This window comes from Botryllus schlosseri, chromosome 4 (genome assembly GCF_051294905.1).
Source record: "Botryllus schlosseri isolate E-star chromosome 4, Bs_hap1, whole genome shotgun sequence".
Lineage (NCBI taxonomy): Eukaryota > Metazoa > Chordata > Ascidiacea > Stolidobranchia > Styelidae > Botryllus > Botryllus schlosseri.
Genome location: NC_137239.1, coordinates 14,890,294 through 14,917,604, shown reverse-complemented (window position 1 = coordinate 14,917,604; position 27,311 = coordinate 14,890,294). Strand labels below are relative to the sequence as shown.

General features: G+C 40.6%; 1 protein-coding gene across 1 annotated transcript in view; it reads right to left on the bottom strand.

The window, feature by feature from the left end:
* Positions 1 to 27,311, bottom strand: part of LOC145438178 (xanthine dehydrogenase-like) — a 47,227-nt gene that overhangs the window by 12,139 nt on the left and 7,777 nt on the right. Inside the window, exons 5-24 of the mRNA XM_080315539.1 lie at positions 26,875 to 26,985; positions 26,500 to 26,668; positions 21,638 to 21,705; positions 20,663 to 20,812; positions 20,406 to 20,588; positions 17,941 to 18,030; positions 13,739 to 13,904; positions 13,255 to 13,358; positions 12,922 to 13,077; positions 10,171 to 10,324; positions 9,483 to 9,602; positions 8,633 to 8,805; positions 7,517 to 7,680; positions 4,446 to 4,546; positions 3,649 to 3,735; positions 2,957 to 3,073; positions 1,952 to 2,033; positions 567 to 730; positions 385 to 493; positions 10 to 121 (exon numbers count right to left, since the gene is read on the bottom strand). Coding sequence (XP_080171665.1) covers positions 10 to 121; positions 385 to 493; positions 567 to 730; positions 1,952 to 2,033; positions 2,957 to 3,073; positions 3,649 to 3,735; positions 4,446 to 4,546; positions 7,517 to 7,680; positions 8,633 to 8,805; positions 9,483 to 9,602; positions 10,171 to 10,324; positions 12,922 to 13,077; positions 13,255 to 13,358; positions 13,739 to 13,904; positions 17,941 to 18,030; positions 20,406 to 20,588; positions 20,663 to 20,812; positions 21,638 to 21,705; positions 26,500 to 26,668; positions 26,875 to 26,985 — 2,580 coding nt within the window. The remainder of the gene's footprint in view (positions 1 to 9; positions 122 to 384; positions 494 to 566; positions 731 to 1,951; positions 2,034 to 2,956; positions 3,074 to 3,648; positions 3,736 to 4,445; positions 4,547 to 7,516; positions 7,681 to 8,632; positions 8,806 to 9,482; positions 9,603 to 10,170; positions 10,325 to 12,921; positions 13,078 to 13,254; positions 13,359 to 13,738; positions 13,905 to 17,940; positions 18,031 to 20,405; positions 20,589 to 20,662; positions 20,813 to 21,637; positions 21,706 to 26,499; positions 26,669 to 26,874; positions 26,986 to 27,311) is intronic.

The following is a 27,311-nucleotide window of genomic DNA, read 5'->3' as shown; positions in this document are numbered from 1 at the left end:
TGTTCTTACTTTTGTACTGACGCCTTGTCCGACATCAACAGCACCGGTTGTTAAAATCACAGTCCCATCGGAGGCAAAAATGCTGACTTGAGAGCCGAAGCAAAAGCTGTCCCATGCGATTCTAAATAGATTTTAGGAAACCATTGGAAAAGTGAGACAATCACAGAAACTGTCTGAAATCCTATATTCAACAAATGGTATAGTGATCTACATGTACCCAGTCGATTACAACCCGCTACGAAAACGAATTTCTGTTAAAATTCAATTCCCAATAGAACCAGATTAAATGGGTGCTATGGATAAAGCCTCATATACTTTGAAATGCAACCTAAAACTACAAACGCCTTGTCATGTTTTCAAAAGCTAACCGATTGGGAAACTTACACAACCTTGATCGGCGCAAAGCCGAGTCCTTTCTTTTTGAATTTATTTTCCTTATTGAAAGTGTCCACTTCCTTTTGTCTCGCTGCAGCACCGGCATTTGTAAGAAGTGCTGTGATAGAAAGTTGATTATATCATGTGTTGCTGTGTTGTAGGCTGTGTTTGCCGGTGACAAACAGGCATACTTTGTGATATGTCCCGAAGCTTAAAATTTGTCAACGTCGCTCCGGAAAGGTCGACTTGCCCAGATTTGTAGAGATTTTTTTGCTTGATGACCATTGGATCCTGCTTTACGACCTTTGCAACATGCTCGAGAACCATCTCCATAAACATGGACGATTGAGTTGCCCTGGACGCATGAGAGATATCATAATAACTCATAATCATGTATCATACCTCTATACACAATATTACATGACTGTATTAAAATTCACATGACAGACATTTTCTCCTTGATAATATCTTATCTATTATATTCATAATTATTATTATAAATCATGTTTCATTCAATAATATGTATTCGGCAAAGCAATATAGACATATATTAGACATTATTATGCAATTGAGAATTCTGCTATACGTTGCTGTGACACTCATTGGAAAAAACTCTTGAAGGTACCGAGCTTCAATATACAATTGAATAATATATAGTCACATTGATATAACCTCAAATATTTTCAGCTGGCACTCGTCTGAGGTAATCGTCAACAGCTAGTAGAGGATTCGAAAGGACTTTGTAGGCCTATATCAACAGTTTCCTCACTAAATATGTCGTGACAGGCATGAAAATTTGAATAATCTTGGCTTAACATTGAGCTGATGATACGGGGGAGATAGTGTAGTGGTGAAATCCAATGCTAGCTGCGCAGGGGGCCAAGTTTAATTCCGCGTCAGAGGTTTATCTAGTCTAATTTTCCCCCGTGTTCTAGAGATGACATAAAAGACAAGAAAATGACCCGTTGAAGAATATACTCAAAAATGGGCGAATGGAAAGAGAAGAAAAGGGTCTAAGGCAGTATTCTAGAACCGGTGATCCAGGGTGATCGAAATGGTACAGGCGCCACTGATTTCATTCGTTTAGCAGAACGCAATAAGAGTATTTCATTATCGAATACGACCATACCGGTACTCCGGTATATTTGGCCAACCTGCACCGAGTGCTGCCTAAAATGCCTACAGCTGGCTGTTCGACCGTAAGAATTGACACTCAAGTCTCGTGGAGCGCTAACTTAAATTTGAGAGTCGATCCGAACGTATTTGAGTGTGAGCATACTTTTTGGCGTTAGTTGAGTCACGAAATCGTTACTGAGTAGAGAATCGATGCTCAGCAGAGGAATTGGGCTCCACCCTATATGTCTTGATCGGATGAAAATATATAATCTGATGATTACTACGATTATCACCTCAAACTCCTGAGGATTGCCAGCCGAAAATATTCGGATTTTCAATATGAATCTATTGCAATTATATATATTTTCTGTTATTGTGTAATCTAATATTCCCATAACTTATCAATTGCCTATGCTAACACTATAACCGAATAAAGGTACATAGGTATATGAATACTCACTGTGGACCTCTACAAGCAGCGGTGCCAGGCATGTTGGTACGGACGTTTTTCCCTGACAATTTCCAGTTCGGGCAAAAGTATCCTGTGACGAAAAGAGACAAGGTGTGCCTACAAATAGCGGAACAAATTCTGGAATAAGATTTGACATGATCATTTTACCAGTTAGCTCAAAGAGATTTTGAGATTCGAATGCAGATTTTTTTTATTAGTCCCACATCTTACAATCAACGGGTGCAATCGTAGATTATGAACTAGGCACACTAGAGTAAAAGACAGTGTTTAGTGAATGATAAGTATCAATAGTGTACATAAAATGAAACCCACACATCAAGAGAACTGCATTTTTGAATTATTCATCATGAAAACATCGTTGTCATGATGTTAACCCTGTAACGCTGGCCTTGTGTCAAATGAGAGAGGGAGAGAGAGATAGAGAGAGAGATGTAAGGGGAACATATATTGCTTGGTATGAAGCATGGTTGGGAAGTCTGTACGTGAGATTTTGACCATTCGGGTGTTGGAGCAGGGAAATATGATTTGAAGGAGTGGATAGGTGCTGTTTTTATGGAAGCATGTTCTAAGTCGAAGTTATGGATAAAAAGTGGCAAGTCACTGCAAAATTTTCACGACCCACCATTGGATAGCCACATATATACATAGAAACACTTGAGCTTGCAATTAAATTTCTCCATTTTCAACACAACTTGTGATGGCAGCTCCACTCGAATTAAAAATACCATCCATATGAAATCGCACCTAGAGCGACGAAAATGTTTGAACCAGAAAATATTCCACTATGGTTTGCAAAATCATTTTAGGCTCTAGTTACCGTATAGGCCTAATTCCACAATCCATCTCGTATCCCCTGATGAGGTGCTCCATACGCCCCGAAGTTACCCCCTGGTTAAGAACCCCTAACTAGAGTAAGGAACACACCCAGAGACGGTCTGATATGCGGTGAAGCAGAACTCCACATATTTGCGCAACATAGAACAATGCACTCACCACTATCGGAAAATCTCGCAATAGCTCCTTTCCAGTACTCGGCTTGGGTCAGAAACCTACCGCAATTGGCGTAGTAATCCACTTCAATCGATTGTAGGAGCCCATCACTGTCAACACCTGAATCAAACATCATCAGAGTCTACGGCCAACAATATGGACGATTTTATCAGATTAGACACAAATCATCCTTCACTTTATCAGCGATTGTATTGGTTTGGGTAAATTCGTGGGCACTTTATTTCGGTTCAGTGAATTGATTCTTGATTAGTGCAAAACTCGGTGATGACTCATCTTCTTCAACCTCCTTATTTGAGTGTGTCACAGACATTGTTTTCCACTTATACGTGAGAAGTAGTGTTCAAATGCCTTGACAGTTTCTACTTCTACTCGTAATAAGGTAGAAATCATCAGAATTTCTTCTACTTGTAATGGAGTTCCAACAATTTGGTACTTCTCGTGGATTGAGCGCACTTGGAAAACGTGTGGGAAAGTGGGTGTTTGGAAAAATGGGAAAATTGGATGCTCTGCAAGTTACATCATTCGACACAAACACAACATATATATGTGTATATGTCATTTGTCCAATGTTGAATGTATCGGTTACTCTTCAAGTGGATATCACTAGTCAAAATCAGGCTTCAACTCACACATGGAAAATACAATAGGGGAATATTCTATTTTTTATTATCTACCTATTTTATAATCCATAATATACTCGGATCGTCTTCCAAACGTCTCCATACACTGTTCCAACGTTGCGGTAAATCGCACCGGACGTCCTAAATAAATAGAATTGATCGTTATTACATCACTAAATACTATTTTACCATCCGACTATTGCAGATATCATACAAACTGCACTTGAGGTGGAGGTAAGGATAATGAGATTTTCGGTAGCAGTGGTCAAATTGGACAGGCTAGATATATCCAAGGTACCATACATGTTTGAGCTACGTTAAACTTGGGTAGTATGGGCATGTAAGAATGGTCTGTATCAGGAGTCGGGAACCTTTATCTCACAAACCATATATGGCTCTCTGATAAATTTTCAAATTAGTACTTAATTACATCTTATCTGTAAATATGGCTACATTCTTTCGGTCAGAATCATTATTCATGCGTTAGCTGAGGCAAGTCTATGTGTGGTCAAGACAATGGCGTCTGTATTAAGGGGACGCGCACGGAAAAGTCTAAGTTATGAGATGACCTTTTTTTAGTCGTTCCGCACTGTTGTCCCAGGGAGTTGGTGAGTGCGCGCGGACTCGTGGAAAATTAGAGGGAACATTGTTTAACAGCCTCTTCACACTCGCTAACACCTCCAGGGGGCGCTGTCGCCCACTTTGGGAATCACTGAACTTGCTGATTGAGGCATTCAAAGTTATCAATTCATCAACAACAACAAAAAACTTGATAACTTGTATGTTGTTACACTGGGTTATAAACTGACACAGCAACCAATGATAAGTGTCATTAGTGTTTCGGAACATACCAGTGATGTAACTTGAAACAATTGGTATGGCACCTGACAACCAACTGGCTGTCCCTTTTCCTCCGTACGCCCCACCAACTCTGCCAGTGCGCAAATTCACCCTGTTAAAAATATGTTCAAACCATGTAAGGGTGCAATCACGCTACATGTTTGTATTATTATTGGTACATGCAACTCCATTGCTTTTAGATCATCACTAAAGTTATGTGCTTTACAGATACATTGGTACAGAAATGTATCAAAACGTCTCGAATAGTATGGATGGTGTGAACGTCTGAAAGGTTCAGGTTCGTGTGAACGCGAACCTTTTTGAAAGGTTCTGTGTGAACGTAAACGTGAACCTCATGACGTCGCGTGATGTCATATTGCTAATTCCAACCCTACATTTCAGTGAAGTGATAGCCTATGATTTAATGTACAGCACCATACCTTGCGATGACTTGGGCCACATAATGCCGCAATGCTGAAGTACATTTTGACGTTTCAAACATTGCAAAATGTATCAACCGGGGCAATCAAATGATAAAATAATCCCATAAAATCAATATCTTCCGTCGCTTTGTCAACAATTTCGACAAGGACTTGCAAGGGAATATAAGCTTACACCTTAACGATCTAGGCCAGACATATTGGGTGTCTGAGTATTGCGACGTTGTTATTGAGCAGAGTATAAAACGGGTTTCTATACTTGCTAACGATATTACCCCATAAATAAGTTATACAGCAGTAGTCAACACCCCAATCGCACGGATTTGATTTTTATTATACAATAAACATATGAAATCGAGATTGAACCCGTAAGCCTGCTAGATTTTTTACACCAGACAACAATATCAATATCAACGGAAAGCTGGATATTTCGAGCAAACTTTTGTAACAAAGCAAGTAAAATTTTTGAGATTGTCAAAGTGCATGCTCGTTTAGTGTTGATTTTTTGGAAGCCAGCGCCATGCATAGAGTGGCCCGCAGTTGAAATGCCATAAATTTTAACCAAAGATGTTATAATGAAGTGAAAATTGTAATATATGAAAAAGGTTCACAGTGCAGAATCTACCAAGGTTCGTTTGTGAACGTGAACCTCTAAATTTCTGAGGTTCACACACAGAAAGCGAACGTGAACCACACGTTCACACCATCCCTACTATATAGGTATCTTGAAAACCATACTTCTTAATGGAAAGACTAATTACTACTACTAGTCCTACTGTTAGCAATTACTTAGAAAGGCAAACAGTGTCTCAAATAAGCAAACTGATGACCTACTTCTATCTTTCTGTGTAGTCAAGCAGATCCCATACTTAAATAACTTGCCAATTTAGGATTCTTTTTAGATTTTGATCTCAGATTGATTGACCGCGTATGGTCGTTTCGATACCTTCAAATTCATTCATTACACAGTGACGTGTCTTGTGTCTACAGTAGATGAAAATAATAGTAGTGTTGATCGCATTGAACAATTCAATAAAAATTCAATTCATGGGCTGGAATACTTCATGTACTATCATACTTTCTGAAGCCACATAACTGGTTTTTTGACTTGTATACAACTTGAACGACTTGTAATTTTCTGTGCCGCACAGACTCCGTCATAAAATTTACTGGGTTATTTTATTCCATCATGCATTTTTGCTTTTTGCTTGCATTCTACCATGATGCATTGCTCATTTTCGCCTGATGACGTGGCTTGCACCCATCGTGTTTTTGCATATGTATTCATTCTATTCTCATTTGGCTGTGGTCTTAGATATAGTAACTATTCTATGTTATTTCGGTCAGGTTTTACATTGATGTTTCCAACATACGTTCTACATCGTAAACTGAAGTGGATGATTCTGGTAGACTAGGACCACTGCAACAGCTCATGGCAACAGTCCTAGAAAAGAGTTAGGAATAATCGAATACCTGAGAGATTCGATACCAATTCGTGTATTCCGGTACGACATATTACGATGCTATAACAGTAATAATGACATCAAAAATTTGAATATCAATCTTGTTTGCGGCTATGAGGAAAATCATCACAGTTACTCATCGTGCAAGGTAATTTTGTAATTCAGAACCAACACTATTTTGTATCGCTTTGTGACTCTTCCAAGCGTGGACCATTACTTGACAGAAACACAGTACCACAAGTAAGGGTTGTAATGACTGAAGTCATGACTCGACTCGGGTCAGACTTGTGTCAGACTCGAGTCGCGATTTTCTGGTGACTCAATTTGACTTGAGTCATTTTCTTAAAAATGAAAAATGGCTCGACTCGAGTCAATTTGTACTTGGGTCATTGCGCATGACTCGGACCAAGACATATGACTCGAAACTGGGGTCTACCAAGACAGGTATTTCATTGTAATTTCGAAGAATGGTAGTAAATTCATGACACTATTATTATTTCGTCTATCAGTACTGGTACTTGAAAATGCTACCAGAAACTGTTGAATGTGAGGAAAATTAGATTCACCGAGCACAGTTCTAAAAAGTGGTCTTCACATGACATTAACTCGGAACTGAACAGTGAACAGTCAACACAATGACTTGGCCTCGGACTCGAGTCAAAACACTGTGACTCGGACTCGACACTCTACTCCGTGACTTGGACTTGACTCGGTGGTGAATTGAAATGACTCGTCTTGGCTCGAGTCAAAACTATAAAAGTGAGATTGACTTGTCACTCGGAACCTTGTGACTTGGTTACAACCCTGCCACAAGTATACGTAAGCTCGTGCAATATGTTTTTCAACGCAATGTTACTGCCAACCGAGCTTTCGAGGCTCAAATAGTGGGAATATAGTATTAGAACTATATTTTTGGCTGATAAATAGTAGTCTTGGTGTGAATACACATATTTTTTTGCTTAAAAAATTCGACTACACAACGGTAATCATTACCATTTATACTCAACTTGGATTTGACTACATGAATCATTGTGCCAAGCCCGAAACACACAAACTAGCCAAAACGCACAATCTCCCCAACATACACAAACTAGCGTTAAGAACTCGCACAACGACAAGGATATTACAGTCTCACTAGTGGCGATCACTGACCAGCGTATTCCTGAACAGATCCCCCACCTGTTGACGTCATATCCCAAAATATAGGCGCAATTCTGCTGGACCATGTACTGCCACTGGGTGGCCATCTTCAATTCAAATCCATCTTCAGTAGGGATGGCTTTCGAGACCTGCGGCTCCATGTAGAAGTGATACTGCGCCCCGATCTTGGCTCGTCCTGTAACCTGCCGAAATCGGCACTTGTCTTTCAGCGAATCTCTAATATCACGGAAAAAGAAGGCAATGGCAAAAAGAAAAAAGGTTTTTAAAACGGGATTTCCAAACTGATCATTATGCCATCTCAGTTTCACCACGGCATAAATTGGGAACTTGAAATTTTTAACTTGGATCATGGTTTGTAATTTTGCACATAAACATGATTAATAGAGGTGGGTAAAATCGAGTTCCTGAGTGATTCAATTCTTGTACTTGGTACGTGTAGAGTCCAATACTTTAGTGTCGCTCATTATCACATCATAACAATACGAACGTTAGGGTAATTAAAAATATGTAGCTTTTATGCAACCACAAAAAATAATGCCTGTTATACGCCACATTAAAAATAATATGGTATTTTTCGACCATGCCAATTTCATTGTGCTTTGAGACAGTATCTGCAAGTAGATCAATACTTCACACAAATGTCGAATCCAAGTAGCTTTGTGCCGCATGTCTGGGATGCTGTGATACGGCAGATCGAGGTTTCAACAAAAAGTATGAAAACTATAATTACAGTACTAAAAAATAACGTAATAATGATTGATTCAGATTCTAGTACCGAACTCAAATCATAGTGAACAGTAATAGGGATTCATAACGAACGTAATCAGAGACGTGGACAGCCGGAAATGGAGGAGGAGTGTTAACGCAAATCAATTACGCATTTTGAAGTCTGTTTGTAGGCAACTGTGCTGTGTGCATATTCGAATTTGTTCTGTTTCATGTTGTCAGTCTTAAACCGGTAAGACATATAAATAATCAATGAGATGAGAATTATCAATGAATGGCTGCTGTCAGGATGCAAACACAACCAGGACCCGGATTATAACGCTTTTAACCTTCGATGTTCTACCATTAACACGACCACCGACGGTTATACGATTGCTTGCTAGGTAGATAACACTCCGAAACACATACCTTAAATTTAGCGTCATGGTAAGCCTTTTCCGTGTCCCCTCGTTCAAGGTCATCGCCCTCTTCATAGAACATTTCGCGGTCAATTGCTTCGGCGAGATCGCAAACAGCATGCCTGATATTCTTGTAGGTTACCACGACGGCTTTGGCTATTTCAGAGGCATGGAGTTCAGAGTCTGAAGATGAAATGCAGTACAGTTTCAGTACCATAACGAAATACATCCTGATTACGTGCGACGAAGTGTCAATGACATTTTTGGAAGTGATTCAAGCACAAAGTTTGACAAAGGAATTATACCGCAGACCGATTCTCAAAAATCAATAATAAATATGCGCACCACAAATATAACTGGGAGAAATATGATAAACTGATAAGCAAGGTATATACGGAAGACTCGGTATCACAGAATCATTTAAACCAAGCCATCTAGACTCCTAAAGATCAATTCTGAAGAAACAATCACCATATATGACTTTCTTAATACCTTGCATAACTTGACTCTTGACTGAACAGATTTGAAATGACCTGACTGGAGTCAAAATTTGCGGTGACTGGAAAAAACTAGTAACAAGGCATTAGTGTCTTGATCCCAACAACATATAATAGTGATCACTATCATTAATTTCAGTAAGCCGGTGTGGCACTTTTGTTAATAGACAGTGCTTAGTCATATCGATATCTTCACGTCTCCTTAGTACATAGTGTATCATGTATCACAGTGTATAATGTACTGTACATGGACTGTCTTGAACAGTTGAAAATAGAGTAATGTAGATTAATATAGCGGCATTTCAAAAATACGGAAATAGCAGGCTGCATTTCAACTGTCCAAATGAACTCCGTTCCTCTCACCTGCTAGCACAATGGCTACCGGTTCACCCGCAAAGTTCGTATGTCCATCAGCTAGTATTGGCTGTGGCTGCATTGGAGGTCGAGTCAGTGTGTTTCGAATCTCTGGTGGTAAATCAGCAGCTGCAATGTAACAACGTATATATAAGCGAACTATCATTGCTGACATACTTAATTGGAGTTGTATGATATTCTGTTCATGTGGTACATGTCGTTATTAGAGTATGAATGATATCAGAATTCTATGCAATATCAACAATATTGTCAATCTTTGCTGATAAAGCGGATGTTGTCTGTTGATATCAAAAGGTGATATACTTGAACTCGTAATTGGTGGCAGTATGCTTCGAGTCGTTACAACCCTGGTAAGCAGTAAGCAATTTTGCCTTAAAAACTGTTAAGTAGTCTAAAAACAAAAACCACTGGAGCAAGCAGTGCAATAGGTAAATCTTACTTGATCACCAATAAAAAGTAGAGGTAATTGGTTTCTAGCCCTGTGTTCACTAATACCTTCCACCTGGATCAATTGGAAAATCGAAAAGTAAGTCTTCTTACATTAGAAACTGCCCAAGTAGAATGCGGACTAGGATGAAAGCAACACCATTGAAGAAGTGGTGCATGTAGATAAACCTCTTTGTGTACAACAAAATCTTAAAGTTTATTTGCTACTTTCCGACAACATATGTCTTACCAGTGATCACACTGTGAAATCCAGGCATCTTCTCAGCCCGAGACAAATCGATATCTTCGATATCAGCATTTCCATACTCGGCCATAACGTAGGTGGCAAACAGTTCGTCAGTGTGGTTTGAAAAATCCGAGATGAATTTTGCCTCGCCTGAAGCCTGTCAAACAATTGATATTGAACCAAAATCAATCCTGGCCAGTGTGGACAAAGGACCACATTTCTCTGGAGCAACAAATTACAGACGCAGATTTGGCCGAAAGTCAATAACTCAATCGCAATTTTACCGAATATTTTCTCAAGACTCGAATTTTCAATTTTTCTCTGCCTCGATATAGCATTGCAACAAATACTTAGGATCAAATTTGGGTGTTTTAATGTAGCACGAGTTGTACTTCCGAGAGAATCGATATGATCTATATCAGGGGTGGCCAACCTTTTTACTATTCACGGCCGCATTTCGATTAATCATGTAGCCCACGGCCGCACTCCAGGGCATAGTCATAGTGAACTAGCTAGACGCCCAATACCCATGTTAAACTGTCTATGTCCACTCCGGGCTAATCTATTTGTTGATATCGGCTTACTATATGGTCCCCTGGTGTAAATGACCATGGTAGTCGACAAACACCATGAATACCACAAACAAACTATACCGTCTGAAATCTCGAGTGGTCACGCGATGGGAGCGGTCATTATAGCGCCAAGCACGCAAAATTTTTAAATTCACATATAAATCTCGTTATTATATTGGTAGTTTCATATATTACTTTCAAACATTTATCCTCTCTTAGCCGACGTGAATAGATTCACCGGAAGAGTTGATGGAAGGGGTGTCTTCGAAAGTTTAGAGCAAGTTATAAATGATGATGCATCTTTGGGTGGGCCGATTATTATTGGTCGCTTTCTTGCATGCTGTTTGTCTCTTGACCTCCCATCAGGATTATCGGTATAGTGGAAATATATTAGAATCGCCCAAATGTACCAGAACCATAATTTTATTTCGTGAGGAGCACACGATTCCAAGTTTGTACATCTATATGGGGCGCATCATTTACTCTGCTGTTCGCATCTATACTGTGGAGCTCAGATTGCAAAGGGCGCCACTAATTAAAATCAAATATTGAAGTCGCATTGAATCGCGCGTAGCGCGAAAAAACTTTCGAGATAAATGAAAATCTTTCTAAATTTCGAGAGCTGATTCGTAAATTCAATTTGCATGTCGACGGCCGCCAACACATACTAATTGAATTACGTTTTGACGGCCGCACATATTTCCATCTGCGGCCGCAGGTTGGCCACCCCTGATCTATATAAATAGTTATTGTGAATTTCTGTATATGAATGCTAAAATGTGGGATATTAATTATGTCTAAATCCGTCCAACGTCGCTTCTGAAAACCGGGAAAGAGAATTCTTGCAGACTAGTGTCATATACATGGATGAATACCCGTCAGACAAGGATATATCTTGAGTTCCGCTGGCCATAGAACTTGATATATCGTGTCTGTGAAGAATAAATTTCGGCGCAATTTGACTAACATTGAAATAACGGCTCATAGTCAAGTATAAGTTAGGATAAGTTCAATATTACTCACCGTTTAAATCCACCCTATACTTGTGCAGTAAGTGATGGAATGCATGAAGAGCTATCACATAACAACATAATAGTATGTTGTATTAATGTTATTCATTTTCAGTTTATTACAATGTATAGCACTCGCAAATCTGAGTCTATCAATGTCCAGATAACCGATATAGAATCTATGCGCATGCTTTTCAATTAGATCCAGAGGTTGGCTGTAGCCACCTTCAAATTTTCGAGTGTTTACTTGCGGCTACGACATCCAAAAAGGTTGGGAAACACTGATCTACAGAATGACGGGTGATTAATCTAATGACATGAGAAAGCACTGGTTCGAGTTACGGCAGAGGTACCTATCGAATTGTCAGAGGTTTATCTGCTGTTCGGATGACGTCTTTACAAAAAAGCACAGAGAAAGACCAGGCCAAAGACTAACACAATGGATAAAAATGGAAATGAAAGCATCTAAGAATGCCCGAGTATCAGAATATCGATATAGTACCACAATATCGATGACACCGTTATGCCACAAATCAAATCTATATACCAGTAGGCCGAAGTGGATATTATTAGATCAGGGGTCTCCAACGCGGTGCCCGCGAGAATCAAATGAGTCGCCCATGGTCGCAGTAGCGAATATATAATGCAATAGCAAATATTCAAATGAGATATTTGGAAGTCGAAGTGAAGAAGTGTTTCATATCAACAGCAGTTGAACATACGCACACAGTTTTCAATCAGGCGTTGCTCGTCTTCGCCCACGCGGAGGCTTAACATGAATCTAGTTAATATTCTCAAGATTTGACGCTGTGATTGGAGCTTTGGCGCATAGTGCGGCAATGCAATTGATACCGGAGACGCTGGTGAGAGTTCCGGTGGGTAAGGGTTATCTGTTCTAACTAGTAACCGGTCACATTAATCAGTAACCACAACATAGCTCTTGGTTTCAGAAAGGTTGGTGTCCCCTGTATTAGATTGATCACCTGCATTCCTATTGTACACGGTCTGACTCGAGCAGATAAAAATACTAGTGGTACCAATGATTTAGGGTTTATAGATACTCTGTTGGAACAACAGCGCCGCGCTCTATCATGTCGGCAATCTAGGAGGACATTGTGAAATGATTTTGAAAAGTAATACAACACAATGAAACTCATATGGTATAATTTTACCTGCTTGATAGCAGACAACTTTGGAATAGGCTCCGTAACAGGAAACATGCTTGCATCCGAATCATAGGTACGTGTCGAGCTTGTAACAGGACGTTCCAATGTCTCAATCGCCGAAACAGCATTGGCAGGCAACGTGTCGCAGAGATACAGATAGAACTGAAAAAAGGATAAATATCTAATTGATATCATTATATTCTAGTGTCACACCATTAGAGTCTTTCCTATACTGCGTTTGATGATGCGATCGAAAACAAAACACAATACAATTGACTAATACAACAATTATTATGCTGTGTCAGGATACAAATGTACCATACTATTTAGATTTCATACTTTGTAAAAGAGTCCCAACGCAGCTGATTTTCTATATTCCGGTGATGTCTCGACTGCACTGTACGATACTGGTATGACTTCATCGTTCAATACTTCCAAAGCTCCTGAAATATTCAAATATAATTGCTACATTTAAAATGACTGATTATAGTGATCAGATTGGCCAAGGAGCAAAGTAACGTATTAAATTAATTTGAAAGTCTTATAAAACTTGAAAGTCAAGAATAATTGAATGTCCAAGTTCAAATTAATTTTAACATATCTCAAATACGGATATGGACTAGATCTGGAATTCCATTTCTTTCCTAATGTACATTCTTGCCGCTTATAAGGATGGTGCCACATTACCAGAAAGACTGAATTGTACGCCTAATTGGGTAGCCTGCTGAGTGGCCAGTATGATGCACATAAAGGTTACCTAACCATGGTATTTTAGTTGATTTTCGTGTCACCCATGGTACAAAGTCTTCTGAAAGGTTCGTACCTGACAAGGTCAGTTCCAAGTTCACATTTTTGCCTTCCAGATATTTTTCGGTGTTGGTAGCGCGTACAAAGTCCTTGTTGATACCGCCCATCGAAATACTCGCATTGTGGATGACGCCGTTGGTGACAGAAGCAGAGAAAGCCGCGTTTACGTAGGCGTATGAATTCTGAGACAGAGGGAATTGCGATTGAGCAGACTATTTAACTATAAAACTGAGTGTCAGGCACTTTACAAAGCAGACGGGAAGCTGATTCAGGATGAAATACCCTTTAAAAATAGTGAAAATTGCAGAAAATTGCAGTTATATATTTGACTTCTGTGGAACTTCGAAAAATGCTTGCCAACATTCAGTAAACAGCTTCTTACAGCGTCTAGCCTATCTGTAGAAAATACTGAATTGGTGCAGAACTGAATCCTTAGACTATGCTATACTATCAATTTCTGAAAAAAAATCAATTATGAAGACATCAAGACGACTGTGTATTCTAATGAGTTCTTAACATATAGAGCAGAGGTGGGCAACTTTTTCGGTGTCCACGGCCGCATTTCGAATACTTCGACGCCATACGGCCGCCATATGTGAGTTGACTAAAAGAAATATCATTTTTCCGTTTTGAATCCCAAAATACCCGTTTCCAAGTCAACGTTATCTGGGTTGATAAAGTCAGCCATGCCCATTGCCCTCGCTAATGCCGAAATTCACATTTCATGCAACTTTAGTGCAATCCACAAGCATAAATACGGTGTAATTGCTTAAAACGAGGAAATTTGGCTGCCCTCGGAAGACATTTTAGCTTTGTTTAAAAACTTGATATCTACTAATCTTATCATATCTAATAAATATCAAACATATTTTGAAACGAATTTATTTAAGGAAAGTCTCTAACATTGAAATCAGTGACTTCCTTGATCTTGCATACGAGAAGACAAACTTGCAAAATTGGCAACCTCACGCGACACCATAAGTCTTAGTTGCGACTCTAGGTTTCCGTTCAGCAAGCGAGTTCGGTACTCGTTTTTCAGGTATTTCATTTGCGAAAAGGCAGACTCGCACACGTAAGTGCTTCCGACAATAACAAGAGTTTCTCTAGCCAATTCTCGCAAAAGTGGATATCCATGGGCTATTTTCCACGTGTCAATCAAATTTTCCTCGCACTTGAACTTTGTCACCAGCTGCTCATCATTCTTCAATTCCAACAGCTCCATCTGAAGGTGTGGCGGAGCACTTTCCGTTTCCACCAGGTGAGGAAAGGCAACAAGTCGTAATGTATGTGAGATTTTTTGGAAATCTTTGAAACGATCTGCAAAATCCTGCAACATAGTATCAAAAACCCCCGAAAATAAAGTGATCAGAATCTTTTCTACCTTTATTTCGCAGCTGTCGATGAGAGACTTAAGTTGTGTAAAATGGAAAAAATCACGCTGCTGAATATGATGTTTAAGGAGACGACATTTGTCACGAAAATCCGATACTTTTTTGTACATGGTGCATATCGTTGCTTCTTTTCCTTGCAGGCTTCGGTTTAAAATATTAACATGGGACAGAAAATCCACAAGAAACGCCAAATATATGAGAAAGCTCTCATTTTGTAAGGGGCAGTCTTTATTTTTTGTGGAAAAATATTCCAGTATTTCTTTTCGCAACTGTAGAACACGACGAGATGTGTCTCCTTGGGACAACCAATGAACTGCGGCGTGGTACAGAATGTCTTCTGCCGACGTTTCGCGCTCTTGCAGAAGTTCTTGAAATTGCCTATGATGAAGACCAATTGTACGAATGTTCAAGATGATACGATTGACGTCTTTCAATGTGTCATTTAGGGCAACAGATTTGACACTCGGGGCTTCTTGGTGGATAATACAATGAAGGTTTGTGAGCTGGTTATTATCGTACTCTTTCGACACAAATTCTGAAAATCTTGTCACAAAGCCATTTGTGTTACCTAGCATTGCAGGTGCTTCATCTGTACAAATACCACGAAGATTTTTCAAGTGTAATCCATTGCGAATGCAAGCATTCTTAACAGCCCCAAATATGTCTTCACCACGAGTGCGGGTGGAGAGTGTTTCCATTGAGAGCAGATCTTCGCAGAACTCAAAATTTGGAGACAGAGAGCGAATGAAGATCAATAGTTGTGCAGAGTCCTTAATGTCGGTCGATTCGTCGATAGCCAGTGAAAAACAAGTTGCTTCCTCGTTAACCTTTGTCTGTAGGTAGATCGTCAACTGCTTGGCGATATCATCTTGCCTACGCTGAATTGTACGACGCGAGAGAGCAACTGAAGAATAATCAGTTTCCTTACCAGGATGAATGCACCTAACAACGTCTATGAGACATCGCTTATGGAGTTCGCCGTCTGAATAAGGCTTTCCCGCTGCACCAAGATGATATGCGACTGTATAAGACGCTTCACACAACTTATTTTTCGACTGAATGAAAGCTGATATGCAAGATGTCTGGAGTCGCACACTTTTCTTCAAACTTTTGAGACAACTTTTCCTCGACTCACCTACCATTTTTGCGTACTTGTGTGACATATGACGACGAAAATGCTGCCTCGCATTATCTCCTTTAACAGTTTTGACCACTTGATTGCATATTAGACACATCATAGTATGGGCTGGCGCTTCTACCATAAAATAATCCAACTCCCATTTGATATTAAATGCCCTCTTCTCCTCTGTTACTGTTCTTTTTCGTCTTACGGACATAATGCGATGTAGACTAACTTTATAATGTAATTGGGCCAAGGAAAAAGTTTTGTCTCAATGTATTCTCTTTCCGTTTGCTCAATACACCCACACCCACACAATGTTATCCGCTTACCAAGGCTTTTATTACTACAGTTCAACCTATCGCAGTATCGCGAATAGGCCACTCACATTTGGACTTCGTAACAAGACTGACTAAGCTTAGTCCTTGGTCCTCATACTTAACCGAAATTGGCAAAGTGTGGCGTAACCATGCAATAATAAAACGGTACTAGGCAAAGTCAGCTTTGCCGGTACGCATGACAAGAGAGGAATGGAAATAAAATTATCCAATTCACTGAAGGCGTTACACATACAATTACCGGTTTATGTTAATGGAAAATTTTAATATTGTATAGAAACTCCTTCTGCCCACATACATGAGGATTGGTCAATTTCATAATAATTGACTCCAATACAGACAGATGGAAAGCAGATCTACATTTAGCAATCATTACTGTGCCCTCAACTCTCGATAAGGTGCACACGGACGAGATAGTCGCATGTTCGTACCGCTAGAAGCCTCATAAGCAAATCTGAAATTGACGAACCGGGACGAAGATGGGGCTCGTGCACTTTCGGACCCAAAACACATTTTCTCCGTAAGGCTGTGGTGAGTTTGGTCCGAAAGTGAACGAGCCCCGTAGGTCCGCCTTTTAGTCGGTTGGTTGCAGTATCATATTATGTCGCTTGAAGCAGCTGGACACGTAGTCACAGAGTAGGTTATGCAGTGAAAGAGTTTAACACACTGATTTAACTTTACCCTCCATCGTCGTAATAAGTTTTATCATACATTTAACATATCATCCATCAACACACGGCCGCCAGAACATGCATTTTACATCGCGCGCTCACGGCTGCACAATTATGCCTCCACGGCCGCAGGTTGCCCACCCCTGATATAGAGTCATCAAGGGAACAAGATATTGAAATTTGATGATACCATCTTCTAAGTCGCATCTCTGCTAGAAAACTAAATGTGGCTACTAAACACGAACAGCAATAGAGCGCAAGTCTAAGAACCGCTAATGAAGACTGCAATTAGGGGTGTTCAAAAAAACTTTTTTTTTTCAAATTTCATTGGGTTAGTTGTCAAATCGTCAGGTTACCTAAAAAAACTTTGCATATCAAATTTGACTCAATGCCAACCAGTAGAAGCTGGGGTCAGTCAAATTGAAATTTCGGTCATTTTTGAAATAATAGTATTTAAGGTGACCAATTTTGTCACACCGACATGACCAAAAATTGTGTACCAGGTATGCCTCAAGAGGCATTGATATTAACACGGGCCTATGGTGGAGTTTGAATGAAGATATCGCCAATAAACGATTTTCTACATATATCAGCATGAAAATGCACTACCGGTACCACTAAATTACATAATGCTGTCACACAATGAAGATACATCCCAGTAGAAGATTTCAAAAAGAGTCAGTCGGAATAAGACTCACCTGTGACCGTGGCATAATTTTGTAGCTCAACGCCTTGAACTTGCGGTCTTTTGACGGGGTGACTTTGGGAATCTTGCAAGCCAAAATCACCTAAGAAGAACATTAGTATTAGCCAGTAACAGGCTGCAACTGATGTCAGTAGTCATGAAAACGTTACCGGGTTGATGTAACATGATCACTCATTCTGAAGCACTGTGCATAATTCAATAATGACAGTGATATATATGGCAATTTGTAACATTGCAAAAAAAAACATTACAAGGCCTACATTAATCTTATAAGGTCAGATCTGAGCAGTCATTCTTAAGTGCACGGCACAGTTTAGGTGTGGACTTTTCAATGCACTACGGTTGTCATGGTGGATATAATTTTCTTCATGGCTCACTCGCCACTTAAACTGCTTTAGAGCGCACGTGCGTTCATTTTCGTAAGCGACGTGGTGAAAGCAGCCAGCTTCGTTTTGTTGTTGTTGTTGAGCCCATTTATTGTTTATTTACTGAAGTATTGGGTCTTACCAGGATATTACCCGCAATTTTTCAACGGTATTCTAATAAGATATTCGTCCACTTGTTCGTCTTGTTTCGTACCAGTTGAGAAGGGAGATCCAGAGTCAGCCTACTCCAATCACTTTCTTAATAAGTCTCTACTTGGAAAGGACAAGGGTAGTTGCGAGATCCGCGATGAGGAGACCAGAGAAACGTCCGACACATAGAAGATAGCCAGGACCGGGATACTATACCACTTCCATTGGTATCAAGACTGCAGTGTTTAACCAGCTGCGCCACTCCCTCCTAACATCTGTACCCCAACTGATTGTTGTAAGAATATGCCCCTTATGCAATTATGCATCATTTTAAACTACCTTTTGAAATGAATTGGATTGGTAAATTCCAAGTTTTATTATAACAAATTTCAAGCACAGTGGTTTTAGCCTGAAAAGGAGAACTACATTCAATGAGGACAGTACAATTTTACAGCATTTACAGATGGACATCAATGGCCTGGGTTGTGGATCGGAGTATTAGAATTTGAGTATTAAAATTGGAGTTCTTCAAATAGCTTATTTAGATTTCATATTTTATGTAAACCAGGGGTGTCAAACTCAACTCGGGTCGCGGGCCGGATTCAAATGTTTAGATCGCTCAAGGGCCGGACCATAGTCAAATGACCCAAAATGTTACCTCCAAAGTCCAATACATACCTTTGTTTTTCACTGGAATGCTGTATTATCAACCGCCAGGCAAAATACTATGATATATTATATCACGGATCATATGGGCCCTATTCTAGCCACACCGTTATTCGCAAACAATGGAATTGACAATATGCGATGATTGGACGATTGAATTCAGTTGTAAACCACTAAAACAGAGTATCTAACGAAGATATAACTTGGAAGATTTCAATATTGTCTTGCTGTAATCGTGATGCGTCGTGATGCGCCCTGCGTATTCGTTGTGAGGAATATAAGAGATTGTAAACGAGGCCACTGGAATATTGTTCATCATTTTTAAATGACCAATTCACTATTCGATTTCTCTTGGAGACCGGTGTCAGAGTAATGTTACCAGCAGTGCGACCAGAGATATTTGAATTCTTTTCTTCATGTAGCTATTATAATATTCATGTCTAATATTCATATATTCTGAGTAAATTGAAAAATTATTGTATTATACAGCACATTTCTAATGGAAGCGGTTTCATTGTCGTTTCCGCCTCTGTGAATACGTATTATTTGTTCCTCTTTCCCAGAAAACTCTGAACAGAATGGGCAATTTTTATGCTTTCCCATTATGCAGTGTCAATGTCAACGCCCTGCTCCTTATAGTTAGGTTACTTGAGTTAGAAATCAACACTGTCGACAGATGGTAATAGTGTGGCCGATAAACATGTTCGACATTTAATTCCATTAGAAATGTACTGTATAATACAAGAATTTTTCAATTTACTCAGAATGACCTCGCCGGCCGGATGAAATGGTGTGGCGGGCCGGATGCGGCCCGCGGGTCGTATGTTTGACACCCCTGATGTAAACCATCACACAACTTCAATCTAAAGAAGTTTCTTCACAAACATACATTTTTAGTTTCAGGCCTCGTCTAGACTTAACTTGAATTCAATGCTTTTATCTTGGTACTAAGAAATTACCGGTTACCTGAACCGGTGATAATGACCAATATAGGTTATGCTACTACCACTTTAAGGCATTCTGCATCAGCAAAAATGACACACCTCACAATTTTAAATGTACCAGTAGACATTTGATAGAGATAACTCATGACAATTCACTTTAAATTACTTTGCAACTGTATTCACTCCTTCAATTATCCATCTATGTGGTATTCATTGCTACTCGAAGTAGCTTTGACCAGTCAGTTCCCAGTACTTAAATTATGTGTTCGATTAAAATTTCACCAATTTGACCGCATCTGTCGAACACCGACTGAACACCCCTGCAATATTACCTTTCCGGTCAAATCCAAATCCATGAAGTTATTGTCACCAGTCAGGCTATAATCAGCTTGTTCTTCCGTAACGCAATCATAGACAACGATTTTGACGTTGAAAGCAGCAAAAAGTGTGAAAATGTCAGACGGAAATTCGGGATGTAACTTCTTAATCATTATATTCCCGGTCCAAGATGCAACCTGAGAATAGTTACTCGACAGGAATAAATAAAGGCTTGTCCCAGAATTTGTATCGCATCATAGCGTGTACTTACATTTCTCACTGGCGTATTGGCTACCTTCTTGATATGTTTCGCCATAACTGGAAAAATCTCCGAATCTTCAGAGTGAGTTTGACAGGACTCAATCAAATCATTTAGAGAAACATTAGCGCCGACTGTCAAGGTATTGTCAGAATCTGTTGCCTGGAACAAAACGCAAGATACATAAACTCTACCTTCTCCAAAAGGCATAACAGGAGTATGCAGGCCGATCCTGAATGAAGGCAAAGTATAAGATCATGAATCAAGTTCCTCAGAGAACAATTAGAAGCGCAATTACTGGAACAATTGACTTATTAACTACGGCATCAGTACGTGCTATCATGCTTTCAGGCCCTCTTTCAGTAATACAGCTTTCATTACACTTCTTGGTAGGAAAAGTCTAGGTCATTACGGATACAGGAAGAAATTGATGTTATAATGCTATAGAGAAAAAATCAAGGTATTAAGGGCGACTAGCAACTACGCAATCACAAATTATACCGGTTTTCGTTGCAATGACATCGTGGGGGTAGGGTTTTGTGACTACAAATTTAATCAGCCCACACATATGGATGCAAACAGATTTGTCTCATGAAATTCCAAAAAACATATTTTTGATACATGCTTATTAAGCACAATAATCCATCGTTGTTTGTTAATGGAGAAACATAACAATAACAGTAATTTTTTAGTTTATTCTGTTCCTAAATAGAATATGCAAAATATTCAGCAGCAGATAGATGCCTGGTATTTATGTTACCATGTTAATATAACAAGGCTTCTCCCTATATAGTGTTAGGCCACCACAGCTCAGTGGTTTTGTATCGCTGCTGCACCTTAAAACCCAGCACATGACAACCAAAATCCATTCCGGTGCCAATCCTGAGCCCGGGTAAATGGATAGAGTTGTTGTAGGAAGGGCATCCATCAGTACATCTTCAGCCTACTGTTTAATAAAATAATATTCATCATCAGCACTTGACTTACTGCATAGAACTCCTTGACTTCCTTGCTATCAATGTAAACATCAAATTTTCCTTCCTTTTTGTAGACACCTGCAATATGGTGAAGGTGACTTTACTAAACCTTCATTGAGGCCGGAATGTGTGATTGAAAAACAATGTATCGGTAGGTGCAATAGACTTATAACTGGGCTGGGTACAATGATTCGCGTACTCAATCCGAATCGTGTATTAATTGTAATGATTTGAGTTGAATAGAGAGAGATTAATTCTTTCAATACTGAAATTATACCGCCCTCGCTTGTATGAGTTTTGTTATCAACGATAATTTTAGTTTTGATACTTTCTTTCAGGCCTTGAAACATCGATTGATCATATCTCAGCATCTAAAACAGGGGTTCTCAACTTTCCTTGTATAACGGGCCGCATTTTAACAGCAAAAACCTCTGCGGGCCGCAGAACATTATTACCGTGTATTTGTGGACTACTATTAAATTTAGGCTTATGTAGCCTATTGACCAGTCGTATATGGTTATTTAGTGCATTTTTATGCATTCTACAGCATTGATGGACAACGTCCATAAGTTTTCAGTTGCTGTCTCTAGTGAGATTGTCTCATCTTCCGGCGGCACAAGTAAATCTCTTCATCGAGCGTGCATTGCAATCGTTCCCAAGTCGGTATATGCAGCTTCAAACCCTTGCATCAGAGAGAACTCAACTGTCTGTTTCAATGCGTGAGCGAGCAAGTATAAAATTACGGTAACTTTTTCGTTAGAGAGGCCATTGTCACTTTGAGCTCTCAGTGATATGAGTAGAAGTTTAATGTTCGGGGTAATTTCTGACCAAACCAATCAACCCTTCTTTCCTCCCATGGCTGGAGCCCTGCACCAATAGGGACAAAAGTCAGCTTTGTCAAGTTGATGTTTTTTGCTGGTCCCCTCTCCCCACGTTTGCCCGGCCAGCATTACCTTTACAAATATGTCCACTCCGACAAAATACTCCCATTTAATTAGCGTTGCAATGTCCGTGGATTCGTACAATGCTAGGCTAAAGTAGTCTACGCAGCAACGTGTTTCAGAATATGCCACAAAAGATCGACTGACATTGCTTTTTCTCTTCTCGTCACGGTTGAATCAGACAAATGTAGCTTCGAAATTTGTAAGGTGACGTGTTCCTTGCTGCTAAATTCCGGAAACAGCAAAGATTGACACAGTATAGTAAAGTTTTGTTGAAAACACACCTTTTCTAGCAGATTTCTTGGGTTTAGCGATATTCCAAGCAATTTTGAACCATGCGTCTGTAACGTAGTCGGAAATTTTACCAATGCCTCAAAATATGGATTGCTGGGCTTGACACCTAGCTAGCAACGGTTTTTTCTATGATCAGGCGACATGTATAACTCCAGATGGAACTGTACGAATACCGATTCAAAACAATAAGAATCTAAACTCGACTATATATCAAGAAACCAGAACACAAAAAAAAATCAGTATAATCAAACGAAACAGAGACGGTGCGATAAGTGTGCTAATTATCTATATTAATATGTAACAATACTGTGCCAGTAGTAATTGCGTTCATAGTGAAAGATGTCGCGGGCCGCAAAATAAGCGTCTGCGGGCCGCGGGTTGAGAACCCCTGATCTAAAACATGTAGCAGAAAGCTGGAAATTGCATCTCTGTGAAGTAATGATCAGGCCGCAATAAAATAGATATGATGGAAAAATACCAAATTACTTCTATTGTGTTTAATATATATATATATCGGCTTTCAATTAAATAAAAGGGCAAAAGAAAACAGGAAACAAAGGAGCATCAAAATAATCAGTTTTGGGCCCTTATTAAGCGCCTCCAGCGTGGGCGGTCGTGGGCGTCTTCGAGTGATAGCCCGCGTTGCGCTAGCTCGGTCTCTATTGTTGAGCGCCATGTGGTTCTATTCCAGCCACCTCTGCGCCATGGCTCCGTCGGAATGTGGTTGATGATGGCGGCGGCTGGTTGATCTTCTTGATGCCGCACTAGGTGACCGATTAAGCGTAAGCGTCGTTCAGCAGCCAGCAAACAGCATGGGACCGTTTTTGTGAGTTTGCGCAGAGCATTGGTGGATATGTGCTCCGGGTGGTGGATGCCGAGTGCGTAGCGGAGGAGTGCATCGTAGTTGGCGTTGAGTGTCTTAGCCAGCTTTTCTGTCAGCGTGAGTGCTTCTATTCCGTAAAGAAGAACCTGCTCGACAGTGGCACGGAAAATGCGGGTCTTGAGTTGGGGTGAGGCACTTGAGTGGAAGAGGCAATGTAGCCGCCTTGCCGCGCCCCAGGCCTTTGCTCGCCTCGCCTTCAGTGCTTTTCCAGAGTCTGCGACGTCAATACCGAGGTATATAAAACTCTTGACATTCTTGAGCCTGACTTCTCCCAGTTGAATTGGTGTCGCGTTCTCCGGCAGAGCTGGTATGGCCAGAACCTCAGTCTTCTTGGCATTGATCTGGAGGCCAATAAGAGCGGCGGCGGCCTCTAGTTGGTTGATGAGGCGCTGTGCCGACGCGGTATTCGGGGCAAGCAAGGCGAGGTCGTCTGCGTAGGCAAGAATACCTACGTGGATAGCCTCGCGAGTCGTACGCGTACGCGTTCCTTGCCGTGGCCGCCATTCAAAGAAGTCCGAGTTGTCCGGGAAGGCCGTTCGTAGCACGAAGTCAAGGATTATCACGAACAAGAATGGTGCCAAGGTGTCACCTTGAAGCACTCCAGCCGAAGTGGTAAAATCTCCGCTTGGACCGTCGTCTGTTCGGACTCGCGCTCGTGTGTCAATGTAGAGGGCCATAATGGCGTACCTTATCACCTCAGGAATTCCATAGAATCCGAGGATCTTCGCCATGGCTTGGCGCGAGACCGAGTCGAAGGCTTTAGCAAAGTCAACAAAGACAGCCACAACATTCTTTTTGTGTGAGCGGCAGGTGTCAATGATTGTGCGCAGTGCCAGGATATGCTCTGTTGTACCGCGGGATGGTCGAAATCCATTCTGGACATTCAGGAGCTTGGTAGATACTTGCTCACGTATGCGAAGGAGCAGTACTCGGTCGAACAGCTTGGCCGCGGTCTGCATGAGGGAGATGCCTCTGTAATTCGCTGGGTCACTCGCAGCGCCTTTCTTGTATATAGGCACGATTTCGCTCTCGAGCCACTCGGGCGGCACCGGGCCGCCTTCAAGGACACCGTTCATAACGTCGAGGAGAAAAGGTGCAACGCCCGAGGTGTACGCAGCCGTTGGGATGCCGTCCGTACCGGTGGCCTTGAATTGTGGTACATCACGCATGGCCATCCTGAGCTCAGCTAGCGTGATCAGGTTTGTATTGATCGAGAGAGGAATTGCTGCTAATGAAGGCGGTGCAACGAGCACATCGATGTCCGGTGCAGGTGTAGATAAGAGGGTCTCGAAGTGTGATGCGAGGTCTTGCATACAGGCCTTCACGCGGGTCCTCTTGGAGCCAACTAGTTCACCGATGGCTTTCCAGGCTGCTCTTGACCGGCCTGCTTCAAACTCGTTTTCCCCGGAAAGAGCAATAGCTTCGACTCGTTCCTTGCGAGCAGCGTTGTAAACGTTAGTCAAGTGCAGAGCGGCCTCGTTAGCATCGCTATGTGCGTCCAGTGTTCCAGAGGTGTACGCGGCACGTCTGAGAGTCTTGAGGTTCTGGCGTGCAGTGAGCACCACTGGGTCGGACTCCCAGGCTAATTTTGGCCGTGAATTGCTTTGTGCCTCACCGAGCGTGTCGTGGGCTGCGTTCTTGACTGCTGCCACAAGTGGCGCAAGTGGTGTTTAAAAAATACATTATTTGCTTTGAGGTTGCATAATTAAAAGATGTAGTCTAATTTTCAAACTCTATTCTGGTGAGGCTAAGGGGAAGAGTAGTATTATCAGAATACTCCAATCAGAGCCTAATAATCAATTAGGAATCAGATCACTAGGGTACTCGATCTTGACGAGCGCTTCTGTAACTCAACACCAGAAACAAAAATTATCGCTTCCTTAGCAGGAGTAATTTGCAAAGGATATACTTTTATGACCACTACTCAAACATCACCACGCAATATACCCATCCCCATAAACCCAAATTCCTGTTAACCAAATATCAGTGCTTTTTATCGTGCCAAGCTTAACTAGAGTTGGTGAGCATATAAACGAGACCATGTGGGCTATATCAAAATTTAAAAAATGAAACAAAAATCACCGAGTCAATGTTATACATTGATATATTTGTGTTTATTGATATGTATCTGTTGTCTTTTATCAATTAAACCAACACAGCCACAAGACAGTAACGTCAGTGTCTAAACCTGGCTGGAAAATATATGGTATTTAAACAGCCTTTTGCAGTAATCACAGCAATTGAATATGTGATCTGCAAAATCACCACGGGCTACTGTCATATACGAATCCAAGATATGTCATTCTACACTACTCGAGCACATTCCAACAGTTCATTTTATTCGTTAGATTGGAGCAATTTTAGTCTGCAAACCACGATATTATTTTGACTTATAATGTAGTATCAGTTTCAACATATCCTCTATTTAATTACCTCAAAAGAATAACACGACCGTTTTCAACCCCCAGTAAAATTAATATTTGGTTACACAGTAACTACTCAAGATTACCGGACCACAACCTGACCTATTGATCTCGCCTTCCATAACATGCCACCCCATTTTTTTGTCGCTTGCTTTTCTATACGATCTTCTTTTATTTTTCATTCAGTGTGCATGCCTCCTCTTCACATCGTCTAGTCCAAGGTGGGTGTCTGATTCCAAAGACAACTCCAAGCCGTTTCGACACCTTCCTATCTTTTCATTTTGTGGTGTATTGAACTGATAAAAATTTATAACAAACGGAACTTACTTACCGGTACTGGTATTACCAACGACATATCTGATATTTGTCTTCCCGTCCATCACAAACGCCTTTACTCTATGAGTCAGTTCTGTGAGAGTCAAAGGTCGAATCCACACCACGGCATCGTCGTCAATTTGAGAACGAAACATCAAAGGCTTTGGTGGGCTGGGTGGGGCATCCTGTAACAAATAGTCGCGCAAAACTGAGAATCATAATACGCAGGTACCATAAACTATAGCTATGATGGCAGTGCACTGTTTTGATGGACGTTGGCAAATGCTAAACACAATCAAAATTCCTCCATTTTACCTCGTGTATAAATGGATTGCTCGCGACAAATTATGGAAAGTCATTGGTAAAATTCCAAATCAAATCGCCCATTCACCTGTTTTGGCCTGCGTACCAATGGATGACTCCCATCTGCTTCGTACCTCCCGCAAGACTTGTAGCAATGATCATTCTTATCTTCGCACACCTTTCGACAAATCTTCAGGTCCTGTTAATGAGTTTCATCAGTGTTTATCAGAAATCTTCTGCCAACATTTCTCCAAATTACCCCTTATACCAAATATATCAACATGCTATAAGAATTTATAATTTATAAGAATATATAATTTATATTGTTTATTCATTTCTCAATTCCATAGTCTGTGTGCATCCGTAATTGGGATGTAATGGTAAGAAAGGAGTGAGTCTTAGCGATTCTGCGTAAGTATCGATCAATCAACTGGCTATAGACATAGTGTAAAGAACAAGTACCGTATATGATATGAGATGATCAGGCCATCTATTATCGCATTTACCGACCACTTAAAACAATCT